Source organism: Hylobates moloch, unplaced genomic scaffold, assembly GCF_009828535.3.
Source record: "Hylobates moloch isolate HMO894 unplaced genomic scaffold, HMol_V3 SCAFFOLD_4, whole genome shotgun sequence".
Lineage (NCBI taxonomy): Eukaryota > Metazoa > Chordata > Mammalia > Primates > Hylobatidae > Hylobates > Hylobates moloch.
Window position 1 is genome coordinate 173,659,426 of NW_026652279.1, and position 20,332 is coordinate 173,679,757.

Below are 20,332 nucleotides of genomic sequence, written 5' to 3' on the forward strand. Positions count from 1 at the left end.
GAATCTCACCCCGATCTGAGGCTGTGTCTGTGTTCATTAACCTATTTTCTGTATTTTTACTGAGACGTAAGCTCCAAGAAGTGAGAGACTTTGCCTCGTTCCGGGCCGAGCCCTGTGTCCAGCACGGGGCCTGGGGCAGAGGAAGGACTCAGTGACCACAGGGCTGGCTGGACACAGACTCAGAGCCCCTGCCCGGCTCAGCTTCCCACTGAGGATTCCAGGTGCTGGGTGCCAGCTGCGGGCTGTAGCCAGACCACCCTGGCCAGAGGTTTTGGGACAAGGACTGGCAGGAAGCCCTCCCCGTACAGCTGGAGCCCGTGAGGCAGAGCCGGACGGCACCTGGCCAGGGAGAAGCCAAGACCTCGGTGCCTTCGTTCTCGAGGAGGGGGTGAGGGAGGGACAGTACCGCTGTCTTGTCTAGGCAGGGTTTGTGCAGATTTGGGGGCTGGAGGAGGCCAGGGTAGCCCTGCCCTGCTCCCTCCAGCCACCCAGAACTGCAGAGGGGCCAGGCCCGAGTCTGCCTGTGGCGCGTCCAACACAGAAGGGCAGATTCCGAGACAAACTGGGGTGGCTACAGGTTTACAAGGGGGCCCTGTGGTCTTTTCTCTGTAGGTGGGAGGACACTGTCGCCGCCTTCTTCGGCTGTGTAAGGCGAGCACAAAGGTGTCTCCCACCCGAGATATGATCACTCTTTTTCTTTCCTGTACAGACATCTTTGTGGGAGCAATGCTTTCACATAAGGCGTTTAATCTCCGATGGTAAAGTTTCCAACGCTAAGGTGAGAAATTGGAACAATTTGGAAGCAGATGAACCTTCCTAAACTGCTCATGGGACACAGTGACCACACAGAGATGCCCTGGAAGGATTCCAGCCTTTGGGGTCACAGGCACGGGCACCACGGCTTCCCAGGTGCCTGCTACCTGAGCTCGCTGTAAGTGCCGCACGGCTTATGTGGAATCTACAGAGGCAGATCGTACTCCCCCGCTCCATGTACAGAGCCCAGACACGTGTGCCGAGTCTGCAGGTGTGCTACAGTGCGGCATCCATCTGGCTTTCCCTGCAGCCTCAGCTCCTGCGGGATCTGCTCACCGGTAGGCAGTGACGCCCTGGTGGGAGTTGTCCCTGAGGTCTCTGCTCCTCCTGCTGTGCTCACAGGAGAACCTGTTTGTGACGTAATCTCCTTGTGCCCCACTGGGCTTCTGAGGCTGTGAAAGCTGGTGGAGCACAAAGGGCTTGCCTGGCCCTAACAAGCCTGGCCCCAGCAGGGCACCGCGGGCAGCCTGTGATGCGCGTCTCTGGGCCTTTGTCCTCGGCTGAATTAATTTCCTCTTGAATTGCCTCAACTTTAGAATGAGCCCTAGCCTTTTCTGAAGGCACACACATCTTGGGGTTTTGTCCTCTGTATTTTCGCTGCATTGGTTGCCAACGCAGAAACCTTTCATGGAGAAGACGTTCTGGCTTCTTGTCTGTCTGTTTGTCCCCCGAGGGCTGCGGGCCAGCTCCATGCCCACCCACGGTGTGCAGGCGGAGGCATCTTTCAGGATATCAGGTGGGAATCCGTGCTTCCTGGCAAACTCTGTTCCAGTGTGGTGCCCACTGTCCATGCACCTGTGGGTTTGAGCCTGCACCCTGGCTGGGGTCACTGCCTGTCCCCTCCTTTTCCGCAGCCACGGTGCCATCTGCTTGCACGTCCTGCAGGAGATTCTCAGGGCAGGTTCCCACGGGCAGCCTCCCTTTGGACTTTTATTGCTCGATTAAATGATATTTAATTCAGCCTGTCTGACAGTCTGACAGAATGTGCTATGTTACCAGAAGGTCTTTGATGCCAGCATGAGAAAGGGGGCGTTGGTCTCCAAAAAAACAAACAAACAAAAAACAGGTAAGAAACACCATGTGGGCCCACTCTGACCTTTTTAACTGAGGCACCTTTGAGAAGGAAAGCCTGTTGCAGTCCGATTCTCAAAGCTCCTGAATGCGTTGCTAGTGACAAGCCCTTCCTCTCTCCGTGGCTAATTATGTGAAGAAACATTACTGGGCTGAGGGAGTTCCCTTGGGTTTAATTTCCTGTCCCTCTCAAATCATCCCCCCTCCTTCCCTGAGCCCAGCCTACCCCTTTCCTGCCCATGCTGGCAGGTTCTGGCCCTTCCTGGACCCCTCTCCTGCCCCCTGCACAGGTCTCTGCAGGGTTCTGCATGCTGGGGAGGGCAGGCTCCCCAGTGGACCTACTCCCTGCGGGTCTGAGTGGGGCCCGGGGTCCCTGCACGGTCACCGATGCTGCCGCTGCTCCAGGGAGCATGCTTGTAGGAGGAAGGATCCAGTCCCTGAACGCACGTGCTCCCGCCCGAGAGAAATTCTGCAGCCAGGCACGGTCCACGCACCCTCGTCCTGGACCTCAGTCTCTCTGTGTATCACACGCCTGCCCTCGGTGTTCTGACCTCCGGTGGGCACAGCGCGGTGGACTGCACTTTCCGCTGCCTGCTTGGTTAATGTTTATCTCCCTCCTGCCAGAGCTTTGTTTTCATTTCATTCAAACAGGCTTCCTCTTTTTACCCACTAAATGGAGACATTTTAAAACTCCAACTGCAAGTGCTAAAGTCTATAGCTGGGTTCGCATCTTCCATGATTTCACCTTTTTATGCCACTTTGCTTTTTTCTTAAGTTATCAATAAGTTTCCACTGAATCTTGGAAGACACAAGAACTAAATGGTGGGGTCTTTTATAGTTCTTTTGTTTTGTTTTGTTTGTTTTGCAAACAACTTCTGCTGCACTGTTAGGTACCAAAGCAGAGGCCAGCGTCCTGTACCGCGACCCACAGACCAGCAGCTCCTTACTCCAGCGCCGAAGAGTGAGGTGGGTTCCTGTCCCTTTTTACCCTAGGACCTAAACACGGGAAACCCTAGCCCTTCTGATACATATCAGGGGCAGCCCTGATTTCCGCTGCTAACCTGGTTAACTGGTAATCTGCGTTTTGGCATGCCGGGAGCTCTGTGTGCACTAAGCCGTGGACCCCAGGAGCTCTGGGATGGCTGCACAGATGAGAACACAGGCCAGAAGGGTTTGTTAGTGACTTATCTGATGTCACAGGCTGGTCAGCTCAGCTGGGCCACATTCCAGTGGCCCCAGCCCTGTCCCACGTGCCCCAGCTTTCTCCTGGGAAGCTGCAGGGAAGGGTCCAGCTAGGGCGATCCCAGCTGGGTCCCTGTGGGGCTTCAGAGTGGACACAACTTCCCTGCCAGCTGGCTCGGATCCAGGGGGGCAGGTGGGACCCCGTTTTACATGTAAGCCCAAGGAAGTGAGGCCTGGGCCCCAGAAGACCTCCGACCCGTCCCCTTGTCCAGCCCTCTCCCCTCTGGAAGGGGCCGAGGGTGACCCCAGGTGGCAGGAACTGCACCCCTTAGGCACGGCCCCGCCCCGCTGCCCACGTCGAGCCGCACCCCCCGCCCCCGTCACACCCCTACCCTGTCGCCCCCTTCCCCGTCTCGGGCACAGCAGGGAGGGGTGGGAAGAGGGGGATGGGTGAGGAGAGCAAAGGGTGGAGAGAGGGGAAGAGGGAGAGAGGCGGAGGCTCTTCCCATGGCCCCGCCTCGCCGCCCTTACCCCGCCGCTCTGGGCTCTGGCCCCCGCCCCGCCCCGCCCCGCCCCGCCCCGCCCCGCCCCCGCCTCCGGGCCCGTATCCTCCCCTCCCCCTCCAGCCCTCCCCGCGCCCCGCCCCGCCCCGCCCCGCCCCCGCCCCGCCCCGCCCCCGCCCCCGCCTCCGGGCCCGTATCCTCCCCTCCCCCTCCAGCCCTCCCCGCGCCCCGCCCCGCCCCGCCCCTTCTCCCTCCCTGCCCAGTGTCCGCTCAGCCCTGGGAAGAGGCGTCAGGACGCGCGGACACCTGCGGGGCGCGGAGCTCGGCGGACGCGGGAGGGCAGCACCACGGGCGGCAGGTGCGCGCGGGGCGGGGGCCTGGAGGGGGCGCGGGGCGGAGCCGGGCAGGAAGCGTCGCGGTCGCTCCCGGAGCGGGGCCGTCTCCCCCGCGCCCCCCTTAGCCTGGCTGGGGACAGGCGCTGGGACCCGGCTCGCGGTCAGGACGGCCTGGGATCGGCCCCCGCTGCCCCTGCCCAGCGTCCTGCTCTGGGAACTTCGAGGCGCCTGGGGGGCTCGAAATGGCAGTGGAGGAGCCCCCGCGAGTGTCCAGGCGCCCAGGCCCCTCCGCATTGTCACGGGGGTCCTCACACCCCGGCAGGTGTTACCCCCTGGACGGGCTTCTGCCGACGTTCCCTTGGGCACCTCGTAGGGCCACCCCGGGAGCTCTGCCCACCTCTACCTGCCAGAACGATGGGGGCCAGTGTCCAGGACAGCACCTAGGGACAGTGCTGGAGGGAAGGGTAGCCTGGGGTCCGGCTGGGGTCGGGCCCACACCTGGTGGCTGGGGACAGTGCTGGAGGGAAGGGTAGCCTGGGGTCCGGCTGGGGTCGGGCCCACACCTGGTGGCTGGGGACAGTGCTGGAGGGGAGGGTAGCCTGGGGTCGGGCCCACACCTGCATCTTTCATCTGCCTATTTGTCCCGGGCCGGGGTCCCCTTGGCCACAGGTCCCCAAACAGACTGCGGGAAGGCGGTGGAGTGCGGGCTGGGCGGACTCCTCCTAGGAGCTCCTTTTGACCTGGCTCGGTTGCCCTGGGCCCTCTGTGGCTCTTCTCCCAGCTGTGGGCCCCTGGCCTGGCTTCAGACCCTTATATAGGATGCTGCGGGAGGGCGGGGCCAGAGGGGGCTCTGGAGCGCAGGCGGGCTCACTCCCTGGAAACTCCCGCCCAGGGGCGGGGCCGGATGACCCTCACAGAGCCGGGACCCTGAAGGGGTTAAGGTGGCTTGAGCTGCCCAGGCAGGATGTGCCGGCATGGCTGTAGGAGGCCCCAGGATGTGTGGCCACGGGGACAGACACGGCTGGCCACAAAAATAGAAGTGCAGTCCCCAGGGCTGCAGGCTGCAGAGTGTCAGTGTGGTCCCCTCCCTGGCAAGCAGGAGACCCACATGGCCAGGTGGGTACTGGATGCTGGGACTGAGGAGGAGCCTCTAGCCCTCCGGGGCTCCTAACATGCAAACTGTGGAGCGAGGGGTCCAGGGCTGGTCGTGAGAACGGAGTGCACACCCAGGCATTGCCTGAGTTCTGCAGCCTCCGTGGGTAGCTGGGGGGACGGGACCCCGGGAGCCTGTGGAGCCCTCAGTCCCGGGGGGCAGTGAGGACTCTGGGGCGAGCTGGCAGCTAGGTGGGCAGGAGACCGGGGTTTTAAGCCTCCCTCAGGACCCTCCTTCAGCTCTTCCCCATCCTGTGGGGCCGGCCCCGCCCTCCCAGGTCCCAACTTCACCGGGCTGTGCAGGGGTCCCGGTGTCCCTGATTTCACCGGGCTGTGCAGGCGTCCTGGTGTCCCCGATTTCACCGGGCTGTGCAGGGGTCCCGGTGTCCCCGATTTCACCGGGCTGTGCAGGGGTCCCGGTGTCCCCGATTTCACCGAGCTGTGCAGGGGTCCCGGTGTCCCCGATTTCACTGGGCTGTGCAGGGGCCCAGGTGTCCGTGGTTCAAACTTCCACACTGGGTTTCCCCAAGAACCCCCCATACGTCTGTGAAATGAGGGGGCCCCTCCTTTGGAGGCCTCACAGAATTGCTGTGAAACCTGAGATTGTGGGAAACTGCTGGAATCTGTGAAGGGTCTGCAACATTAGAAGGTGGGCTTAGGAACCTACAGACTTTGGCAGGGACCCCGTGGTACCACCTCCCCCATCACTGTGCTGAATTCAGGGCCTGCAGGCACAGCCAGGTGCAGAGGGGAAGGGACACAGTCATCAACCTCACCAAGGTGATGGATTTGCTGCAAGATGAAAGGGCTGTGTGCAGCTTCACATCTGTCCTTCTCTGGAATTCAGGTCTCTTCACCGCCCCCCAAGGCCTCCTCCTGAGGTTTCCCTTTACCTGGTCCCGGAATGGGTGGTCCCAGTCAGCTCTGCTGTGGAGATGCACCCTTGCTCACATCGAGGACCCCAGGGAAGACTTTGACTGGAATCTGAACGTTTATCTTGGAAAAGGCAGCCTCTTGGTGACTCAAGGTCACTTCAGAAGAGAGGCCCCCCTGTCTTTACAGCCATGTAATTTGCATGTGTAATGTGGTGGGAGAAGGCCTGGGATTGGCAGAGGGCATGGAGGAGATGAGTGGTGTAGACAGACTGGCCGAGAACGCCACTGGTTGGCAGCCTTTTGTCAGCAGTTGAGATGATTTGGGATCATTTTCAGAGGCTCCTGGAGCAGCCACAGTGAGCACTGTGAGCGGAAGGGTGGAGTTGTAAGGTTCTGGGTGCAGCCCACCTTTCTGTGCAGCCCACCCCGCTTCACTGTCCGCACTGGCTCCCAAGGACGCTGTGAGACTCTCATGTGGCAGGTGCACGGCTCTGGGCTGCATCTTGGTGGCAGGAGCCCTCTGGCATCCCAGTGCAGGTTCCCGGGTCCCACAACAGACCTTCCCGCCTCACGGAGGGAACGGGGCCCTGCGTCTGCGGCAGTTACTCAGTGGTGATTCTAGGGTCCAACTTGAGTCATCAATGGGTTCCCTGTGGAGGGTCCTTCAGGGCACAGCAGGGCACTGGTCAGGGGCCATGCAGGCTGAGAGCCCACCCTGAGAGGAGGCCAGGCTGGCGGAGCACAGGGCCCCAGCTCGGAGTGCGGGTGGCAGAGTCCTTAGTGCGTGGCCAGCTGGAAGCGGCAGTGGCGCTTTGAGAATTTCAAGTCTTGTCTGGAGGCCTTGGCGGCCTGTGACTCACACGGCCTGTTCATGGCAACCCCCGCTTTGGAAAAGCTACATCATGAGGGTTGCTCCTGGCTTCCTAAAGTGAACCTCTCCGAGCTCTCAGCCCACGGTAGGGTACGGGACACTATGGCCACCGAGAAGCTTTTGGACATCTGTGAGGGCCACCATCGTGAACGTGGTGGTCAGGAGCCCAGCATGAACCAGACTCGGTGGAGCATCAGGGCTGCCCCAGCCAGCTCTGCGGGGTTCACAGGAAGCCCACTCCTCCTCCCCAACCATGCCTGGGATCTCCTCGGAACCCTGAAAGGTCGTCCCCATGGAGTTCCACAGCAGGGACAATGATGGCTCAAGCGGCCATTGGAACCAGGGCTGGGAAGCTATGGGACGTCCCGGATGAAATGTAGGATGTAAGTCACTGGTGGGGGCCATGCAGCCCCACCTGTTGAGAAAGTGAAGGCATTACTGACATTTCCATCATGAGGTAAGGAAATCAAAGCAAATCTAGTGAGAAAGTGATGCCGTGGAGACCGGAGAGGGTAACCGTGTTGTCTTCGAAATCTCCATCTTCACTTTTCATTGATTAGAGAAACGGCAGAAAGAAAGCAGGACTGACTCCTGTGGGGACAGGCCCGCTTCTGTGTCCAGGTGGGCGGACTAGAGTGAGGTGGAGACGTGGCAGGTGGAGACACGGCAGGTGGAGCCGTGGTGAGGGCGGTGCTGACTGGCAGTGGGGACTGGAGTGAGGGCTGCAGTCAGGGGTATTGGCCTGGCACCTGCTCTGTGCCAAGGCCCAGCTGACCTCTCACCCTGTGGCAGCAGAGACAGCCCTGGAGGTGCCCTGTGGCCCGTCCAGCCCCAGCCCCGGCCCCTGCCCCCACCCCGGCCCCGGGTCGTGGCTTTGCAGCCTTCACTCTTTAGGGAAGCTCTCCCAGCTCCACCTGTCCTACGGCCACCGCCTCCACCTCTACCCCACGCTATTATTAATACTGGCAATTTACGCTTGACGACACGGTGTCGTGAGTGGAAGCCGTGCAGCGGCGGCGGGGACCTTCCTATCTTTAGTGCCCAGCGCCTGGGATGGGACACACTGTGTGACCGCGAGCTCACTGCTTCCCCTGCATGTGTGGCTGACGTAAAGTCCGCCCAGTCCTCAGCGGCTTCCCCCAGCATGGACAGGTGCTCCACGGCCTCTGAGCCTCTCCGCGCTCTACCCAAGCTGGGTGCGGGGCGTGAGGTGGGTGCGTGTTTGTTTTGTTTGCTTGGAACCTGTGTGCAGAGGAGGCTGCCCACGCTGCTGCTGGGTAAAGGAACCATCCCCGTGAACCGAGCTCGGCAGGTGCTGGAACTGAGTCCAGGTCCAGCCTTTCACCACTGGCCACTCGCAGCCTCCCTGGGGCCCATCCTGCCAGACGCGGCAGCAGCAGGGGTAACGCCCACGGCCATGCAGGCCCTGCTCCTCCTGCCCCAGCGTCCTTCACTCCCCCGTGGTGCTCCCACCCCTGGGACCGTCAGCACTCGCCTCCCCTCCTCCATTTGCTATTCGGCTGCCTGTGTCACTTCACCAGCTATTCAGGCTAGAAGCCCAGACGGCCTCCCTGCCCCCCAAGTCCCTGAGTCCCCAGCTACCATCATCTCCAGACTCTCCTTGTCCATCACACCCCTGCCTCCCACTTCCCTCCTGGGGATCCCTTCCCACCGGTCAGCGTCAGCTGCTCTCAGGCCCCGGGTGCCACTCTTGACCCTGAGCTTCTGCCCCTATCCTGCCTGACTTCTCGCCACCTGCGTCAGGCCCTGCACCCACCACCACCCCACCCTGTGCCCCTCCTGGGGAGCACCGGCAGGGCCCTCTCCCCCCATGCTGGATCTGCCCCCGCTTGGTGGTGGCTGCTGAACGTGCGCAGAAGCTGGCTCTCCCTGGGATCCAAGCTCCTCGGGGACAGGAGCTGCCCTGATGTTTGTGTCCTCAGCACCTGCAGCAAACACAGTAGGTGCATCATAAACAAGGGCCGGGCAAACGAGTCAGGAAGCCGCGCTGACTTGGCTCCTCCGTGCTGCTGGGCTGAGTTCTAGCTGCCCGTGACTGTGTCCACATCTGCAGACAGATTTAATTCTGTGTGTGTGTGCGAGGCGCCTCGCTCAGCCCAGGAAGCCCAGGAGGCCCGGCTCTCGGTTGGGCCTTCGGCCTTCGCTGCTGAACGGCTTCTCGAGGCTTTGCTCAGGGGAAAGCAGAAGCTCCAAGGGCGGCGGTGCCTGTTGGGTGCCCTGTGGTCAGGCCGGTCTTGGGATTTTGAAGAGAACAGACGTGAACAGCACCGCGTCCGGCTTCGTCATCCATCCTCTCAGGGCAGGAAAGTCTGTTTTCTTGCCCTCGGGAAAACCCACTGCTGGAGAAACAGCAGTTTCCAGACTCTCTCTACCCAAGTAGCTTGGGGTTAACTCTGATGTCCTTCACCACGTGAGAGCTGTTGTCTGAAGCAGCTGGAGGAGTGAGATCCTAGAGGGAGGAGGAAGCTCTAAGCAGGGGCCACCCCTGCCCCAAGACTCCTGGCCCCAGGTGTCCTCACACAACACCCAGGGGTCCTCAGGACCCCGGAGCTGACTGGCGCCTGCTGCAGAAGAGGACGGCCTGGACCTGCCCTGTGGAGGGAGGGATCGCGGCGCCCCTTTCTCCACCGTGTCAGCGTGAAGGGCCGCGCGTGCCATCTGCAGCCTTCACTGGGTAAAAGTGAAGGTCGCTCACCTGGATCTTTTCCACCGCACCTTGAGATCACGTGGTTAGGAATGCTTGCAGAGTCTTGCCTCGTAGGGGAGAGAAACAGCAGAACAGCCCCTCGGGTTGGTTTCAGGATGGGGAGGACACGGCCCTCATGCCTGGTGTCTGCAGAGCCCAGCTTGGGGACGCGATTGCAGCCAGGGGCATAAACGTGACCGCGCACACCTGGCCTTTCATTTTCCCTTTTGGAGGTTTCAGATCACGATCAGCCTGCTCATGTTTGAAATTCTCTGAGCAGAATTTGGAAGAGAAAAAGGACAAAACAGTATTTTGCTTTCGTTTTTTTAACCGGGGACATTTTTCTTCCTACTTTTTAATCATTGAAATTAGATTTAAGCAATCAGAAAATAAGCCTTTAGACCTGCACCGGGTTGTCCTCAGGTCTGTGTCCCTCCCAGACCTTTCTGCAGAGATGAAGCAGGTGCCCGGACAAGGTGGTGAGCACAGCTGGGTCCCAGTGCCAGCCACTGAGGGTGGGCGTGAGACGCGCGGGCAGCCTCGTGGCAGGCTCTGCAAGTCAGTCGGAGAACACGCCACACGAGCAGAAGACATGCACGAAAAACCACACAGGAGTCGGGACACGTAACAAGTTCTGAACAGTAGCAGCAAAGGGATGAGTTGAACACCGAGGGGTGAGTGTTTGTGGGGTGGTCTGGAAGGCCCGTGCCCTGATGAACACCGAGGGGTGAGTGTGTTTGTGGGGTGGGAGTCAAGGCTGTGGAGCTTGTGTGTTGGGGGAACAGGCAGGGGTGGAGAAGCACAGCCTCTGCTGTGAGGCGCGTGGGTGTGGCCCTGGTGTCCCCAGAGTGTTTGGGACCTGGACTGTGGGTTGGCGATGGGGATCGCCCTGTCCTGGGCAGGCTTCGTCCTTCAGGGCTCCATGTGGTGGGGCAGTGGTTCTCGGGAGGGGCCTGCTCTCCAGGGCTGGTCATTGGTGTTTGCAAAGCTCCCTGGGGACTGACAGCAGCGGCCCTGAGAGCGCGTGTGGGGTGGTCTGGGCACCTGCAAGTCTGACCTGAGGGATGGGGATGGGGTTTAGCTGAAGACAATGAAAGGGGGAGATGTCCCAGCAGGGGCCTCCGAGTGGCTGAAGCAAGGATTTCAGGTTGGAGGGAGGCAGGCGGAATTTCCCCAGGGAGCTGAGGCCCAGGCAGCAGCAGAACTGGGCGACAGGATGCAGCGTGAACAGTGGCGTGGAAAGCAACATCCCTGGTAGAGCCAGCAATACCGTTTATTGTTTATTTTATTTTTTTCGAGATGGAGTTTCACTGTTGTGCCCAGACTGGAGCACGGTGGCGCAATCTCAGCTCACTGCAACCTCCGCCTCCTGGGTTCAAGTGATTCTCGTCCCTCAGCCTCCTGAGTAACTGGGATTACAGGCGCCTGCCACCACGCCCGGCTAATTTTTGTATTTTTAGTAGAGACAGGGTTTCGCCATGTTGGCCAGGCTGGTCTTGAACTCCTGACCTGAGGTGATTCGCCGGCGTTGGCCTCCCAAAGTGCTGGGATTATAGGCGTGAGCCACAATACAGTTTATTTAAGTAAACTGTTGCCGTCTTTATTCCTAGGGAAGGGGTCCTGTGGGTGGGACGCCAACAGTGGGAAGTAGCAGTGAGCCATAAATGTGCTGAAAGGCAGCACGGAAAGGCACTGCAGGTCACCACCTGGGAGGGGAAGGGCTGCCAGCAAGTGACTCAGAGACTTCGGTTGGAAATGCAGCTACCAGTTTTCTCTTTACATTTAAGATTCTTCACAAAAACTTCGTGTAAGTTTCTTTGCCACATTTTCAGTGAGGAATTATGCTTTAAAGTTTCTGGAACTCAGAGGACATTCTCTACTTAGGGGATTTAGAAATGTTTTTAAGTAATCTGAATAAGCAATCAGCACTGATTTTGAAAGTTTGCCAGTTCGGTGAATTAGATACTGAAACCTGGAGAACTAGGGACTTCTATGTCTTTGAAACAGGAGTCTAAATGTCAAGGGGAAAACCTCGGTTGTTGTTTTTTTTCTTTTCTTCAGCAGCAGAAGTCAATAATATGTTTTGCTCCTGCGACCCTTTATTCTGTGTCAGAGTTATAGAAGAAGGTTCCTTGTGTAAGTGAACCCTGATACAGTAGAAATTGACTGGAGAAGAATGAAGTTAGTTTCAAACGTACTATCTTCATTGCAGAATAAATACCACTGAAGGTTACAACTAGTTATTTCAGTTTTGTTCAAAGCAACAGTTCTTAAGTCTTTCTGCAGCATGACTTCATTGTGCTTTTAAAATCTTCTTTCTGCAGCCTCATGTTTGACTGTTGGAGATTTATCCTGTGCAAGAGACCTAGAAGCAACAGTTATTCTTCCCCACAACGACCCAATGAGGCCAAAAAGGAGGAAACGGATCACCAAATTGATGTGTCTGACATCATCAGGCTTGTTCAAGACACACCGGAGACGACGGCCATGGCCACAGGTAGGCGCCTGGTGCTGCGGCCTCATTTGATTTTGCGGGTCTCACTACTGATCAGACCTGTGTTCTTTGCTATTCTGGTCCTTTTAGGGATTGACAAGGTTTAGATCCTGGGAATGCATGACCCCCCAGGTGGCAGGCTGTGGGAGGGGCTTCGAATGGGTTCACGTGGCTTTTACCTGCCCAGGTCCAAGTTGGGACGACTTGTCTCAAGATGTGTGGTCATTTATTTGACTTGGCATTGGCTATCTAAGTGAGTATTTTAAAATGAGTTTGGCTCCGGTTAGAGATCATGAGAAATGTTTCTTTGGGTTCCAAATAAAGCACAGTATACCTGAAGGGAACAATTTGTAGGCTTTGCTTCATTCTTTAGAAACAAAAGAGCTATTGTCTAAATTTGTATGTTTTCATATTAACATGGCAAAGCCTCAGCTGGTCTCCAGACCAGTGCCCCTGCCTGCGCGTCTGGAATTGGCTGCACCCCGAGGTGAGAGCTGGGCAGGCCTGGGGTGTGAGTGGCCTCTCCAAGCTCAGCCTGACCTCCTGATCCAGGCCAGGCAATGCTTCTCTCTCCAGCCCCTGCCTATCTGAATGTTCTGCATGTGTTTTCTAACCTGAGCAAGGGGCTGAGTTCTCTGTTCCTAGTTTTGCCTGCATTGAATTATTTTTTGCCATTTCTTCCCAAATTGCTTCCAAAAGTCAAGTTTTCACTAGACAAAGCCAGTGTGGGCACTCGCCACCAAGGGCAGGTGTGAATTTGGTGGCCCAGTGCTGGCCTGGCATTGCAAAATCCATCCTGTGGCTGGACAAGACGTGCAGGCTTCCAGCGCCGATGGGGTGGCCACTGAGCTGAGGAGGGATTTTGACGATTCTGCTGCCTGCTCTAAATCTGGTGCTTTTCTGGGACTTGTCCTGAGCTGGCATTTGCACTGATTAGTGGAGTCTTGGGAGTTGCTGGGTCAAGGCATCATTCTGAGACTTTCGAGTTGTGAGTCCATCCTGTCCCCATGCCACGGCCGCTGCCCTGAGGGCTGGTGCCTGGGGATTCCGTCCTGTTTCATGTCTTCAGGTGAGAACCGCCCTGGCCCTGTCTTCAGAGCTCAGCTGTGTGTGTCTGCTGTTGTAGAAAGAGATTCCACCTGGTGATTGCCGCGTGTCTATGGTTCCCTGGCCCAGTGGTTCTGGGCCACAACTTGTGTAGACTCCTGCACTTGGAAACGCAGGTGTTTGTTTAGAGCTGGCTGGCTGGGGGGCTGCGTTTCGGTGTGGTCACCCCAGCCAGGGTATGTGCTTAGTTTTGTGGGATTAAGAATTTGATTTCTGTCACTTCCCTTGTCAGTGACTGTCACGAATGAGAGGCTGGAGACTGAGCCTCTTGGGACCTCTCCCGGACTGAGAACCAGGTGCTCTCATTATTCCCTGGCACAGCGCCTGCTTCTCTGGGATGTACACACCCGAGAAACCCGTGAGCGAGGAGACAGCTACTTCTACAAGAGCGAAGCGGGGCTGTCAGGACAGGGCTGCACACGGCTTAGCTGTTGTGCAAGGGGCTTCAGAAGAGGGCAGGAGGGGCTACTTAGCGCCTGCAGACAGCTGGCTGCCCTGACCTCTGCAACTGGAAGGTCACTGAGTCTTCCTGCGCTCAGCTTGGCTGTGAATTAACTGCCTTTGGCTGCTCAGAACCTGGCTGTGGTCGGCACTGGTGCCTTTCCCTGAGCACCCAAGTCTCGCGTGGACCAGTTCTGGGGACTGAGGGAGCTGGCTGCGGTTAGGGTTAGGGTTAGAGGTTAAGGTTAAGGTTAGGGTTAGGGTTAGGGGTTAGGACTGGGGTAGGGGTAGGTGTTAGGGGTGGGGTAGCGTTTGGGGTAAGGCTGATTTAGGACTAGGGTTAGGGAACCCTCACAACTGAACCAAGTGCTCCTGTTATTTCTCAATGTACCGAGCTCTCCCAGGTTCAGGACTGTCGGGGTCCACCGTGCACCGGCCATGGAGCAGAGCCTGGGCCCATGCTCTGCCTTTGTTCCTGCCCCTGCCGTCCCCACAAGCTTGGGCGGGTGGAGAAGCCTCTGCACTGTGGACAGCAATAGCCTCCAGGCAGCTGCTGTGAGGAGCCCAGACATGTGGCTGGTCGGAGCACCCACTCAGCAAGCCGTGGCTCTTAATAATGTCACATCTGACTTCTTCCTCCTCTAACTCGCAAAACCGCTCTGATCCCTGAGTCCTGGAGGCCCAGGGCTTGGCTTTACCAAGAAAGCCCTTTAGGCAGCTTCCCTCCAACCCTGGACTCCAGGGGATTGGAAGAGAATCCGCTTAGAGTTCTGAGCGGTGAAGCCCTTCTGGCTGTCCTGCCTGGTCTGCTCTGCGGAAAGAGAAGCGTACTGTGTGGGCTGTGGCCTGCGGGAGAACCACGCTCGGCTCTCAGGCCCTGCCTGCACCACACCTGCTCTGTCTCCAGGTCACCCGGGGCCTTGGCAATGTCCTAGCCCAGCTGGCTGGAGACCCTTTGTGGTGATGAAACCTGTTTGTATCAGAACAATTTTGAAATCAGTAATAGTTTTTTTTTGTCATAAAATAGACACCCATGAAATTTACCATTTTAACTACTGTTAAGTGTGGAGTTCCCTGGTATTAAATATACCCACACTGTTGTACAGCCATCACCAGCGTCCATCTTCAGAACTTTCGCATCTTCTCTGAAACTCTGTCCCCGTTAAACACCCACTCCCATTCCCCTTGTTGGAAATAAGAACTTGGAGTTGCAAAGAAAATGAGCACTTAAATAATGGATTTCTCAACAAGGCAAATTTACTTCTGCAGAAGGGTGCTGCTCGCTCTTCTGGTTGCTGCAAAAGCACACCGAACAAAGAAGGAAAGGGGTTTTTATCCCTAACACGGTCAGTCCCTGCTACTGTGTCCAGTCCCCACTGGCTGGAGTCAGACCACACAATCTCAGCTGATCCCAGTGGCTACTTCAAATGGAGCAGGGTTGGGGGCTACAGCAGTGGGAAGAGCAGTTTCAGAACTAAAGACACCAAATAAGGAATAGATGTGGGTTGTTACAGATTGGGAATGGATGTGGGTTACAGATTGGGAACGGCAGGAAGGTTGTTTACCGTAACTAGGGGCAAGGAGGCAAGGAAGTTAGGCTTTGAACAGAGGACAAACAACAAGGGAGTTGAACAAGGGCAACTTTTGAAGAGGAACTCACTGTATCCAACACCCCTGCCCCCAGCCCAACACCCACCATCCTACTTTCTTTCTCTATGAAATTGACAACTCTAGGGACCTTATGTAACTGGAGGTTATTACACTGGGCATAACGTTCTGAGGTTCATCTGTGTTGTACCGTGTGACATAATTTCCTTCCTTTTTAAGGCTGAGTAATATTCCATGGTGTGGGTGGGCCACATTTGTTTCTTCACTCGTTCATCCATGGACGTTTGGGTCACAGCCGCCTCTGCTATTGTGAATAATGCTCCTATGAACACGGTGTGCAAATACCTGTGCAGGCTCCTACTTTCAGGCCTTGGGGTTGCCTCCGCAGAAGTGGAATTGCCGCATCATGCAAGTATTTATTTTGAAACCACGATAGAAGGTGACTCCCTCTGGTTCTACCTTTGTTTTCCTGCTGGGCGCTGAAGCGCGTCCCGTCCAACTTCCCTGTTCTCAGTCAACAGACACTGGTCTTTGAGAAGGTCGCAGCAGGCCTGGGCCCTGCTCGGTAAACATTCATGAGCTTATTTTCCAGCTCGCTCCGTGCGATCTGAAGCTGCTGTGTTTGCTCTTGCTTTCCTTCAGGCTTCTTCATTTCAGCGAAGTCTGAAATGAAGTCACCACGTTGTTTCAGTGACTCTGCGATTAACTGTTTCACAGTCAGCTATGGAAGGGCCTCTAATCCGAGGGGACACGCTGCAGACAGGCCTCCTCAGGGCTCCTGCCTGAGCCTGCAGCGTTCCATAAGCTGACTCACTCCGCTGAAGGTCGGCTCTCACAGCTGTGCTGCAGGATTTGCAGGTGCACGGGGAAGGCGTGGCCAGCATCAGCTCCCTGTGGCTTCTGGAGCTCACCCTCTGCAGGGCGTGTCTTACTGAGAACGGCAGGTGCCCACAGGAACGTGCACACACGCGTATGTGCACACACGGTGCATTTCCATGGGGTGCCTGTGGAGCTTGCCTGACTCTCCTCTCCCTGGCAGTGCTTCCCTATGAAAACACCAGCGCCCGCTCCGCCGTGAGTGTGTGGCCTTGCTCTTCAGTGGTGCGCAATGCGTTCTGGCTCTGGTGGGCCAGGTGACAGCAGAGGCCTGGGAACATGTTGCTCAGCCTCTTTGGAAGGACCGCTATCATCTTAGAATTGAGGGTGAGAGAGCAAGAGGATTCGCCCACAACTTCCTTGTACAGCAGAGGTGAGGGGCCCCCGGCACAGGCGAGCACCTCTAGCTTTAGGGTGGCTTGCGGGGCCTCCTGTTAGAAATTCCATCTATCCCCATTGGTCAGTGGTGTCTTTAAAGATGCCAGTGATTTTCGTCCCAGCAAACCTTTGAGCATCACACTGTTCAGGTGCTGGGCAAAGCTTTGAGGATAAAAGAACAAATGGAAGACAATCCCTGACTTGGGCTTAGGGTGAAGAAGAGCAGCACAGAAACAGACACATTTGCCGCCTTTGGTGCCGTCGCAACGTTGCTGTTTCTATGTCAGAAGCCTTGGAGCATGGATGATTCCATGGCTGGACCTAATACTTCCATGCTTTATGGTAGGAGATTACACAGGATTCTGAGGGGGGACCTCGTCTCCACCTGGGGACAGGCGGGAGGGTTGGGAAGCACTTCGGGAAGGACCAAGACTTGCCCCAGCCTTGAGAAGTGATGGGGCTGCAGCATTCAGATATGAGTCTCACAGAAGGGTTTGCAGAAACAATTAGCTGGAACTGAAAATGTACTTTGGGGAAGGGGAAAATGACCACAGGAAACAGATACTTGGAAGGAAATCGGCTTTTTGGCTATCCACAGTGTTTGTGGCATGGGTCATAGTCGCGGCTTGGTGGAGAATCCTCAGTGTTTCTGGCATGGGTCACAGTCGCGGCTTGGTGGAGAATGGCTGAATCCTCGCAACTGTGGCCTTTGCAGGGGCTGTAGTTGTGCATTCGCGAACCTGACGGGGGAAGATGTGTTTCTTCACAGCTTCAGGCTTCTTCTGTGGTTGGGCGCTAGCTATTGTATGCTGATGGGCTGGTTTCTCTTGGCCCACAGAAAATGTTCTTTAATAATTTGGTAGACTCTGGACTTGAAACTTCCTGTTCTTCATGCAGTTCTCAAAGCTCATGATTTTCTTGGGAGATTCATTGTTTTCTCCTTGCATGCCATTTAGCGTTGCAGAAAACACCTCTGAGAAAAGGCAATCTCAGCAGCACGCCATGTTAAAGAACGGCGCATGTTGGGAGAATGAGCACCCACCGCTCTCTCCACTCATCTTTTCTTTATAGTTCTGTGAGTCTCCAGTGAGACGGCCTCTGAAGATGAACATGTTGTTTGTGGAAATGGTACTTGCAGTGTGGCTGTCAATGATTAACTTCTTGTTTTCAACCTTTCCTGATTCCTCAGCATCTTTCTACTTGGACTTTGTGTATTAGTCAGGAAGCTGGCAGGAATTCCTAATTTTTTTAAGGACATATGTTCAGTGCATAGGAACCTCCAGATGTTTGGGAACGAGTTGTGTTACTGGTTAATGTTGGAAGCATGGCTGGTATCTGCTCATGTCCAATGCCAAGGGTGTGGGCAGCTTCCCAAGGCCAGGTAAGCTGCCAGCATGGGGGCACAGGTGCTCTGACTTACCAGGGCTCTCGTGTTAGGGGGATGGGGTGGACCACCGCCCCAGCTTGCACAGGGGTCCTCTGGTCTCCCGAGCGCCCTCTGATTCAAGGGTGCCTAAATGGACTGTTCTGAATGGAATTGGCTGGAGTATTTTTCATCTTTTAATTAAAATGGATGTGATGTATTGCCTGAAACCAGGAATAACTGTTCTGAGCTGCTGGAGAGACTCCTCAGGTGAACAGAAGGTGTCTGAAGACAGCAGGCAGCTTCTCTCCCAAAAGCCCCTTCTCAGAGCCAGAGCCGTTTCTGCACGCCCCGGAGCACACATGATTCTGTGAGTCTTTATCAGAAAGTTAGGGGTTTTCTGCCTAACTGCGTGCTCTACAGTATGTGCTCTATGATTAAAGTCGGATTTCTCCTCTGAAGAAACTGTGTTTGACATGACAGAATCAAAGGCAAGCATCACTAGTCACCAGTGCATCAGACACAAACGCCAGGCTTGTGTTTTTTGTTTTGTTTTGGTTTGGTTTTTTTTGAGACAGAGTCTCGCTCTGTCGCCCAGGGTGGAGTGCAGTGGCGTGATCCTGCATCCTCCACCTCCCGGGTTCAAGCAATTCTCCTGCCTCAGCCTCCCGAGTAGCTGGGACTACAGGTGCATGCCACCACAACTGACTAATTTTTGTATTTTTAGCAGAGACGGGGTTTCACCATGTTGGCCAGGATGGTCTCGATCTCCTGACCTCGTGATCCGCCTGCCTCAGCCTCCCAAAGCGCTGGTATTACAGGTGTTAGCCACCACGCCCGGCCCATGCTTACGTTTATCCACGCTGCTCTCGGCTTTGCCGAGGGGATGATCTGGGTAAGGGGATTCACTTGGTTTGAACTGTTCCCACTGCAAAGAAATTCTCTCCCTCCCGCTTGCCTCATCCGCTTCTGGGTTAACTCCAGGACTGGCAAAAACACTGCCTGTTCCCGAGGGAGCTCCTGTAACCAACCTCTCCCCAGATGTCTAATCCCTCGCTTGTGATTCCAGCAGAGGTCTCGGCATCTCGTCCACAGTGATCTGGTGTCCTGCCGGTCTCGGGAGGCACTCGGCAGTGTGAGTACATCCTTCACCTCTGTGTCTACAGACCTGGCCTCCCTGCCCAGCATGGGTTGAAGCTGGGCTAAGGGTTGATCCCAATGGGCTGTCTGCAGGGGTTTGGGGCAGGCCTGAGCATTCACCCCAGCGTCCTGTGCAAACGTCTTCATCAGGAGTGCACTTGGGAGGTCCTACACTAGCGCAGAGGGTGGGCAGCCAGTGGATCTGTCAACTTGAATGCAGGTAGTGCTCAGTGGCATTTGGAGGAGAGTCTAGTAACCAAGAGGATGAATCTCTTTGAAGGATCTGATGGAAACAAGAAATGAAGAGGGTTTTTTGTTTTGTTTGTTTGTTTTATGAGACAGAGTCTTGTTCTGTTGCCCAGGCTGGATGGAGTGCAGTGGTGCAATCTCAGCTCCTTGCGGCCTCCACCTCCTGGGTTCCAGCGATTCTACTGCCTCAGCCCCCAAGTAGCTGGGATTACAGGCATGCACTTCGACACCCCGGCTAATTTTTGTATTTTTAGTAGAGACGGGGTTTCACCATGTTATCCAGGCTGGTCTCAAGCTCTTGACCTCAAGTGATCCGCCTGCCTTGGCCTCCCAAAGTGCTGAGATTACAGACATGAGCCACTGTGCCTGGCCAAGAAATGAAGAGATTTTACTACCTGAACCTTAAAACTGTTCCTGAGAAATCACCAAGAAGACTGACCAGCAAATGAAAACCTGGAAAAAAATTGCAGCAAAGGATAGATATTTATCTATGCATCTGTCTTACATAGCAGAGTGAAAAGGAGGCACACGTTCATAGAAAGTGAATATAAAGCCTGCACAGAAATAGTCTGACCTGTTCAGTTTAAAGAAATGTAATGCTGACCACAAGGTCTCTTTCTCTTTCCATTTTTATGGCCAAAAATTCCAAGCCTGCTGGTAGGAATGCCAGTCCTTATCGATATACTGGAAAACAACTGATGTCAGTAAAAGTCTTCAAATATTTTTAGTTTTCGTCAGCAATGTTCACTTCTAAGAATTTAAACGAAGAAAATGATAAAAATATTGTCACAAACATGAACAAAGGTGATCATTACAGCCGTTATTTATAATTATGAACACTTGCAGGAAGGCAAAATTACAGCAGGAGGGGTTTGGAAATGATTTAGTTGTTGAGATCGTAATTCTCCCTGGCACATCTTACACTATAATAAGTGAAATTGCCAGTTATAAAAACGATACACAGTCTTCAATTTTGTAAACACCAAATATGTGCAGTTTTGTAAAAGACTTAAGATATGCACCTAAATATAAATGTTTTTAATCATACATGTGCCATTTGTTGTTCTTTTTGTTTTTCTGCATGAGGAAACCTTCTTATCTCTGTCAGAATAAATGTTTCTTAGAACAGGAAATTAGACTGAAAACAAATAGGCATGAGGGGGGCTC

The 20,332-nt window shown here is 55.5% G+C and overlaps 1 protein-coding gene across 5 annotated transcripts in view; it reads left to right on the plus strand.

Moving 5' to 3' along the window:
* The first annotated feature begins 3,843 nt into the window (after positions 1–3,843).
* MCF2L (MCF.2 cell line derived transforming sequence like) overlaps positions 3,844–20,332 on the plus strand; it is a 202,252-nt gene continuing 185,763 nt past the window's right edge. For 2 of the 5 annotated variants that reach the window (XM_058438110.1, XM_058438111.1), the window contains exon 1: positions 11,834–12,006. In XM_058438110.1, the coding sequence (XP_058294093.1) occupies positions 11,838–12,006 (169 nt within the window). In that variant the 5' untranslated portion in view covers positions 11,834–11,837. Of the gene's footprint in view, positions 3,928–10,010; positions 10,184–11,721; positions 11,739–11,833; positions 12,007–20,332 lie in introns of those variants that run through there. The other 3 variants (XM_058438087.1, XM_058438088.1, XM_058438089.1) reach the window with 3 other exon arrangements.